Source organism: Gregarina niphandrodes (genome assembly GCF_000223845.1).
Source record: "Gregarina niphandrodes unplaced genomic scaffold scaffold00029, whole genome shotgun sequence".
In the NCBI taxonomy this organism is placed as follows: Eukaryota; Apicomplexa; class Conoidasida; order Eugregarinorida; family Gregarinidae; genus Gregarina; species Gregarina niphandrodes.
The window spans coordinates 148,975-157,903 of record NW_011645798.1 but is presented as its reverse complement, the minus strand read 5'-3'; the positions used below and the strand labels follow the sequence as shown (position 1 = coordinate 157,903).

The following is an 8,929-nucleotide window of genomic DNA, read 5'->3' as shown; positions in this document are numbered from 1 at the left end:
CTACCCACAGAGAGCCGACCCTGCATACAGCAAGTCGCCGTTCGCTGGGTCGCCGCCCGTTAGGTCGCCGCTGGCTGGACTGGTTGCCGCTGGTTACACAGTAAACCAGTCTTCCCCGTCGTATTCACGCGCCAAGCCCTCAGGCACACGACCTGCGGCAAGGACCGTCCGCACTGCCCAAGACGCTGCTCGCCGCCAGATGGATCGCCCAACCCACGGAAGCCCACTGAAGGGTTACAGTCCGCTGAAGGGTTACAGTCCACTGAAGGGCTACAGTCCACTGAAGGGTTACAGTCCACTGAAGGGTTACAGTCCACCGAAGGGACACAGTCCACCGAAGGGACACAGTCCACCGAAGGGACACAGTCCACCGAAGGGACACAGTCCACCAAAGGGGCAGAAGGGAGTTCCGGTCACGCCGAACTGTGACCGAGGTCGTCCGGGGATAGCCAGTCGAGAGGTGACCGGCCGAATGGTTAGCCGACAGCTCGATCTCCGTCAGGCGCTTTCGGCGCATCAACTCACTACTTCGGAGCATCTCGTTCCAATGATAAAAGATCGAAATGACCCCATGCTGGACAAGTTACTCCGCATCCATCGTCACGGGCCGACGGCGCGCCGAAGCAGTCGTTTAAGTCACCATTCAAGTCACTATCGCTCCAAGTCATCGCCAGAGATAAACTGGGGTGGAGGCCGGCCCACGCTACTGCAAGGGAAAGGGAGTGAGACAACTAGAGTTCAACGACCCTCGATAGATCCAGGTGAAAACTCTGTGGACGGGGTCGAATTGCGATCTGATCTCCAGGAGAATGACTTCTCTGATATCCGGCTCAAGGACCCCCAGATCAAGGAACCTCTCTTGGAGCAAAGCACCACTCGCAGTGGTCGACACGCTCTGCTTCCCAGCTGCGACTGCTCTCCAGCTACAACACAACCTCTTCTTAGTTCTCCTCGTATTTACAGCTCTCCGAGAATCCCTTCGAATGCTTGCCGCAAATTACCCGAGGGCTTCCTACCACCCGATACCGATCTTGAGACGAGACCTGGTCAGAGCAACAGCCCGAGCAACCAGGCTTGCCCCACTGACCAAATCAGTCCCCCTGCTAGGAGTCGGTTTACCCTACCACCGGGCGTCAACAACGCTGAGCCCTGGCGGCGTAATTCTACCTCAAAATTTCCGGACAATAATGTACGGGACAATAATGTACGGGACAATAATGTACAGGACAATAATGTATCGGACGCTACTAACATTGCCGGCTCCAATCAAATATTCGGCTCTGACAATGTGCCTGTGGTATCGAACGGGTTTGAATTATTGGGTGACAGCATGGCCGAGAAGCTCATGTTGGAAGAAGGGAAAGGACTATCAAAGCACTGCGACGGTTCAGAGACTCTGTCGCCAAGCGAAATCCTTCCACGGAGCTGCTGTATTCGAGAGCGGAGCGACATAATTGCAGTCGTCGGTTCATGTGGTGGAGATGTTTCCAGGAACGAGGTTGGTGCTCTTACCGGTTCGGGAGCGAGGTCGGTTCATGTGGTGCAGGATGATATTGTCGACAGAGAGTCCATATTTCAGGACGACGACGATGAAAACCATGGGGGCGACAGCCATAGTAGCAGTTTGCTGTTGCCCATTGGTTTCCCTTTACGGATTGAACTACCGATGCGACATGGCTGTGACGTGGATTTGAGGTCTGTCGGGTATGAGCACGTAACGTTTTTAGCTGAGGGTAGCCTTGGCCGTTTGCATATCGTGAAATCTACTGACGATGAGGTAGCCCTATGGGTAGCCAAACTTGTGGATCTGACCTTGTTAAGGGAGCCGTCTGAAGCTACACAAGCCTTATTAGAAGCTGAGTTATTACGACGCTTACGTCATCCTAATATCGTGGAGTATGCTAACAGCTTTATTTTAGATGATTTTCTAGTAATAATTATGGAATACTGTACCGGTGGAGATCTTCATAGCTACCTACAAAAGAAAAGAGACCGTGATGAGGAGGTTCCTGAACGACAAGTATTCGAATGGGTCCGGGATATCTGTGCGGGACTTCGATTCATGCATTGCAATAATGTGTTGCACTGTGATGTTAAGAGTTCTAATGTATTTCTGGACGGTAAAATGACTGCAAAAATTGGGGACCTAGGTATCGCAAAGGAGATTCGTAGAGGTGCCAGAGCTCTCAGCCCTCTGAGATGTCCTAGAGGGACACCTGTATACATGTCACCTGAAATGTGTCAAAAAGAAGCGTTAACCGAGAGATCAGATTGCTGGGCCGTCGGCTGCATTGTATACGAGATATGCAACTTGCATCATGCTTTTGCTAGCAATCTTCACCCAGCAGATAATGATTCTGTCTTAAGCAACAACTCAGGAGCTACAGCTGCCTTCCTTCCTGGTGTCACCAACAGATCCGATCTGAGTCTGGCCTGTAAAAAGATGCTTAAAAATATCAAAGGTGATCTAAAAAGAATTAAGAAATCTAACGTTGGCAATTGTAAGTGATACACACATGTATGTGCACGATACACATGTATGTGCACGATACACATGTGTGCCAATGTTGTAACACCTTCCTCGAATTTCAGTTGATAGTCGTGCGCTAAAGCACTTGGAACCCCAACAAAAGCACTTGTCTTATTGGAGCAAGAACTCAGTGTCTTTTCCTCAAGTGCTTCCTGATCGGTACTGCCCATTGCTGAATTATATGGTCTGTGCTATGCTCGAGCCTCAGCCAAGTGATAGACCCACATTAACGGAGGTAATACAGTTGGCAGAAGCCGCTCTCGTGGAACACCGTAGCATTTGTGAACACCATTGTGATGTAGATGATGATTTAGATAGTATACCAGAGGAGCGCACTCCTGAATCAGATAGATAGTAAGTAGTGTAAAAGAGGGACGTACATTGTGGGGATGGGAGGTGGGTGGGTAAGGGGACATGGCTTGTAGGGTAAGGAGGATCGCGACTTTTTTGAATAAAAGTGAATGGTGTTTGGCGAGTGCCTTACGGGTTGTGCTAACAACTTTCGAAGGACGGAGACACTCAGAACCGACAGTGGAGGGAGAACAGTCCCTCGCCACCCCTCGATTTGGGGCGGCATGACGGGCAATGACGACGACCTCGTTGATAACGAGTACGACGATGCTTTTCACGCGAGGGAGCATACTCGAGTAGCAAATAATATGCCTGTTGTACCACTGAGAGCCTATCGTCGAACTGCTTCCCGAGAACAGGCGCAACACAACATCCTTAAATCCTCCTCCTCATTAAGCGTTGTGGACAGACGGCAGTCACGACTTTGGTCGCGGTCACAGTTGGATTTGCACACTGCGACTTTGGGGATAACCAACAGACATCAACGAAAAGAGATACGTTCCATGTGCTCCGAACGGGATGAATTGCGAAACCAGATTCAAAATATGACCCTCGAATACAATGACTTATGTCGACAGAATGAAAGTGACGCAGAGACTAAGAGGCAACTAGGTGCCGAAATCGCAGTTCTGATGGCCTATAGAGATGTCCTTGAGAGAGAGCAAATAACAGCAAAGATCAGACACCAGTTCTCTCAATCTGAGAACGAGACTAACCGAAGGACGATAGAAGAAGCCAAGGCCTGTGTTGGAGAGTTGCTCAAATCCCCTACAAGATATTCGCTTGGCCGCCCCACAACTCGATTCACTAATCAATCTCCATTATGTAGCACAACGCCCGTAATTCGGACGGACCACATGGGTGATGACCACATGGGTGACGACCACATGGGTGATGACCACATGGGTGATGACCACATGGGTGATGACCACATGGGTGATGACCACATGGGTGACGACAACCATTTAAATGTTGACCGCCGGGCGACTGGCAACCACCAGACGACTGGCTACCACCAGACGATCGGCTACCACCAGACGACTGGTTGCCGTCGTCCATTGAGTAGTTGTGATGAAGTCCGAGACACACAGGACCGGTATCCGTTAACGGCATTGACTCGCATCAGCCCCCAGGCATTTGTAGGCGAGACGAGCTCGGCGAGTTGCATAGAAGATAATGAACACGCCGTTGTTCCCGACTGTGACTCACTAAACGCGAATACCCCACCAGCAAATGTCTATGTAACCTGGCCAAACGTTCCGCTACAGCGTGATTGCACGAGTCCGTTTTCGTTGTTACCAGCGTTTAAGGGACAGCTATCATTCGGGGTGCGAGGAGCGTTAGTTGAAGCTCCCAAGGTTTTAAGTGCTGTTGATGTATCGAGCGTAACAGAGTTATGGACTGTTCTACGAGAGCACTGCTCCACTGGCAGGCCATTGGACGACTTGCGGCTCCGTGCCGGGACTGAGTCGGGTGGCAGGCGGGGAGATGTCGTTGACATAATCCGAACTAAGATAGAGGAGCTACCAGAGGGAATGGAACCCCCCGTTAATAATATCAGTTTACCTGCGTTATGGTCCTTCCAATGTGACCCAAAGAGTACCAGGACATATGCCATGTCGACGGATCGTGTGTATGTGGCGGGTGTTAACAGCCCAAAAGGAGCTTTCATTGTGGGGCAGAACGTGGTCATCGTCCGTCTGGGCGATTTGCGAGAGCGTAATGCTTCGTCGGGGGCCAAGGTGCAGCGACACGGCGTCACCGTCAAGAATATGGGAGAGTTGGCAATACAGGCCCTGGTCGGTTCATTCAAGTCGGAATTCAACCCGTCGGTCTGTGGAACTCAGGAGTTCCGCGACTGGACAGCCGGTTTCCCATTGCGACTCCAAGACGGAGTCCAACTCCGGGTGGGACGCATCGAATACTTTGCAGATATTTGCAGATGGCGACCACGCATTTCTTACGACGGAACGGGAGGGGTCAAATCCGGGACATTCACCGTCACTCTGAGACGACTGACCGCGTCCCTGAAGAAGCGCAAGGATTTTCTGAGCGTGGTGACCAGCTATTTGAATGGAGTCCACTGTGGAATAAAATGCTCCAGTCGCGAAGAGAAAGAGTCATTAGAAAGCGAAGTCGACAAGCTGCTGAGACTACTAGACTCGCAGGAAGAACTTCGAAACCTCGCCCTGTTTAATAGCTAGCTAGATTAAGACGCGACCTCCTCAGGTCTCCTACAATAAAGATTAAGCGGGTGGTATTTCAGATGGGTGGGAATAAATTAACGGGTGACCTCGGGAGACCAGAATGCACCTGCCAGCGTGCCTCCGGTGTTTGGGCGAGGTTGGTCTGAATTCCGCGGCTGGCAGCTCACTCTTGTATCCGCAACAGGTCGACGTGCGGGACCACGTAATACGGCGGGGGGCGGCAATGGTGAGGGCGTATACTGTGGGTGCCTGCGGGTTCCCCTGCGCCGTGAAGGCGATCCGGCGACATTTAGTGATGGTGACGGTGCAAGGGTTCGTGGACGCAAGACGTGTGACGTCGCCGGCGGACGAAAAAACTACGTTGCCCCTGCCGCGGGAGGAGGCTGATGCACCTCTCCTGCAAGTGTTGATAGAGCAGCGCTATACTGGAAATGAAGTAATCATTGCTACGAGAAGTCAGAAGGCACTCCGTGCATATGTTCTTTGCCTCCCGAAAGTGAAGGGGAAACTCACCACCAACGGGAAACTCAACGAGAAACGTCATGAGGACGAGAAAGATCATGAGGACGAGAAAGATCATGAGGACGAGAAAGATCATGAGGACGGGACACGTAGCGAAGACACAGACAAGCCAAGTGTGCACCTTATCTTTAGTTATCCAATCGGGTCTGGTCCTTTGGCGGTGAGTATGGCACTGAAGCCTGGAGGCGAGGTTTATTGCGCGCTGTTTTCTGACGACACCATTGTAGTGTGGAATTTAATTGAGCAAGAGGTTCTAAGAAGGATCAAACTAAGAAGGGAGAAGATCAAGGAGATGACGCAGCGTGACAGGTATCGTGAGACTTGTCGACGTCGCGTATGTCTTCCACAAAAGTGCTGGCATTGCACAGACTTGAGGTTACGTGGTTTGGCCGGTTCGCTCGATGAGGAAAATTCTGCGGGAGTGCGTGCACTGAATAGCGAGGCATTCTGCGTAGTCAACTGGTGTGGAGACGACGAAGTATTACTGGGAGGGCGCAGCTTGTGGTGTTTGAATTTAGTTACGGGATTGACTACTAGTAGATGGCCGGCGACGATGAAGGAGGATCGTTACCGAAAACTTGTTCATTTCGACCCTACAGATGATTTCGGTATTACTGCTATTGGCCTTCATCCCAACGCACCTTGGTTAGTGGCTGTCGTGGCCTGTGCTACCTGCAAGGTGTACATCTTTGACATTCGGTCTCGTCCCTTGCTACCCCTAGCTACCTTACCCTTACCTGATAATTACCAGATGGCCGGCATCCATACTGAAGTCAAATGGGTCATGTCGTATGAAGCACTCTGGTACGATCTTCATCTCCGACTCATTTATAAACAACTTGCTCCAAGCTTCCCCTATAATCGATATTTCCGATGTCCAGCATCATTTCCACCATCGTTTCCAGTCCAGAAAAACAGAGGAAGCTTCCTGCTCCTTTCGGCAAACCAGAATGACGCCCAGGGACTGAAATTCATGACCCCGTATTATGCTATACCACCGCTGAATAAGCTCAGCGGATGGGCTGGCGATCATGACGATGAAATCGTGCCCTTTGGCTTCTGCTTGAATGAATATATGCCATGGTATTCCGGACAACATTACGTCGTCAATCTCATTCGTCCCCCAGGAGACATTGGTTTCTATAATGCTCTCAGATACAAGATCAACACCATCACCGAAATCGGGTACATCATACACTTAAAAAATACAATGCGCGAGGATATCGATGCGCGACCAACCACAGGAGCCAGAAAATGTGTTCACACTCTCTTGGAGTCCATTGATCGCTTATATGAGAGTCGATCACTAGCAGATCAATCGATCATTCCTGCTGAGTCCGCTAGCCGGATTGAGTTAACTCCACAAGATGCCACAATTGAAAATCCACATGATGATAGGTCACATGATGATAGGTCACATGATGATAGGTCACATGATGATAGGTCACATGATGATAGGTCACATGATGATAGGTCACATGATGATAGGTCGCATGATGATAGGTCACATGATGATAGGTCACATGATGATAGGTCGGAAGACGGTAATGTTGGGTCTATGATTGGAGAGACTCAATTTGACCAAATTTTCGGCATGACCCAGGACGAATTTGGTAGTGGACTGGTCAATGGGAATCGCGAAACCGGCAGTGGCGACGAACTTGCGGGGGTTGATGAACAGCTGGTGAGCGGTTGTCTAGGATCCTTGGATGCGATTTCCTTTCGACTGGACGACCACAGTTGGGCTGATAAATCCCTGGCGCCGAATCCTCTAACCATTCCCCGCGCTGTGTGCTGTTGCGGTTTGGATAACGATCCCATGTTTCACACGTACCGTCCACCTGAATATGCTGACCCTATCGGCCCCGTTAAAGGGACGTGGAAAATCGATCCTGCCATTGTGGGCCAACCGGTTCACACAGCAACCAGTGTCAGCCTGTTGTATAGACCACCACACGGGCAGTTCAAGAACAGCTCAACCGATCTCCTTGATTCAATTCTGGGAGTGGGGGAAGACGCGATTGGGGAACAACGGTCGTTTGCAACAGGGAAAGAAGAGGGGTCGTCCTCGTCGCAAGCGTCCGAGGCTGGAGAGGTAGACCGAGGAAATATATGCACGGCTGATCCAAGGCTGTGTCTGCGGGGTCCCTCGAGAGCGTCTAGAGGAGTGGTGAAGGATTTAACGGAAAGCGGCCCAGACCCGAAGTTCAGGTTGACTGTAGGCGGGTTGGGCTTGCGGATCAACGGCCATCTGGTTAATGCGGTCGTTGGCTCTTGGCCGGAGCAGTACAAACGATCATCGGCAAATTCGTTCACTCCCCTCCTGGTGAATGTGGAGGTAGGTACTGCAAAGCGTTGGGCTGAAATAAAGACAACCACGTCCGCGACGAATGTTATTATGGGCCAGACACAAGAGTTCGGGACGGAGGAACCAGATGAGGAGCAAGAGGGTGCTGAAGGCATAGGCGACGATGACGGTGATTAACACCTGGAGTGCTTTCGTGCGCTGGCGGGTTTTCTACTATCGGTTATAGCATGCCCTCCCTCGTTGGCCATTTTGTTGTTGTTGTTGTAGAATAAGTTGTAACCTGAAGCCATGTGTGTAACCTGAAGCCATGTGTGTAATCTGGAGAGCTGAAACCGGTTTAACAGTTTCGGCATGAGTGAGATAATGATTAGCGGCTATCCGGTCCGGTTATGCTGTCCGGTTCTCTGAGTGGTGACCTTGTTGGTGGCGGGCCGACTTACTCGGTGCACCTGCCCTAAGGCTACAGCGAACGCTTAACTGCGCACACACCCGCGCCGAGTAGCACACATCCGCATTCTATGAATAAATCTTTTCGCTCTATGAACAAGTCGGTTTCGGGCCTCACGGATGCTGCTGTTTTCTTTTTCTTTTTCTTTTCATTCAGCACTCACTACAGTACGGCATCTCGTCTGCGAGCCGGTATTTCTTGTCACACATCCACCGACACTTCGAACAACCTCTCACGAAACCATTCACAGCTGCCACTCGTTACGGAAACACTCTTCTCTTTACGGCATATTTTTAGATAGGTGAGTTAAGAGTTTTCGTAGAAAAGTGACGGTGCCCCCTCAGAAAGAACATTAGAGAGAAACACGATCACACGAATGAACCCAGACGAGGATCCGCGACAGGAGACCGTCAACAGCAGGCCGGCCCCGAAGCGTCCGCCATTTGTGCCCAAGGTCGTGAGCCTCAAGGGAGTGTTCGTGAAGATGCTCCAGGAAGACAATCGCAAGAGAGCAGCGGCTCAGCCCAGGATGGCAGCTCCCCGTCGGGGGGCCACACCCCCCC

At 51.1% G+C, this 8,929-nt stretch overlaps 3 protein-coding genes across 3 annotated transcripts; all 3 read left to right on the top strand.

Annotated features, from left to right (window-relative positions):
* Positions 1 to 1,666: 1,666 nt before the first annotated feature.
* On the top strand, positions 1,667 to 2,885 carry GNI_122860 (protein kinase domain protein; the record flags this gene model as incomplete). Its single annotated transcript, XM_011133594.1, has 2 exons — positions 1,667 to 2,501; positions 2,593 to 2,885. The coding sequence occupies 2 exons, from the start codon at positions 1,667 to 1,669 to the stop codon at positions 2,883 to 2,885; spliced, it is 1,128 nt and encodes a 375-aa protein (XP_011131896.1).
* Positions 2,886 to 3,426: 541 nt separating this feature from the next.
* GNI_122850 (hypothetical protein) lies at positions 3,427 to 5,085 on the top strand (the record flags this gene model as incomplete). Its single annotated transcript, XM_011133593.1, has 1 exon — positions 3,427 to 5,085. The coding sequence occupies one exon, from the start codon at positions 3,427 to 3,429 to the stop codon at positions 5,083 to 5,085; it is 1,659 nt and encodes a 552-aa protein (XP_011131895.1).
* A 226-nt stretch (positions 5,086 to 5,311) lies between these two features.
* GNI_122840 (hypothetical protein) lies at positions 5,312 to 8,095 on the top strand (the record flags this gene model as incomplete). The annotated part of the gene is made up of 1 exon (XM_011133592.1): positions 5,312 to 8,095. The coding sequence occupies one exon, from the start codon at positions 5,312 to 5,314 to the stop codon at positions 8,093 to 8,095; it is 2,784 nt and encodes a 927-aa protein (XP_011131894.1).
* Positions 8,096 to 8,929: the final 834 nt, after the last annotated feature.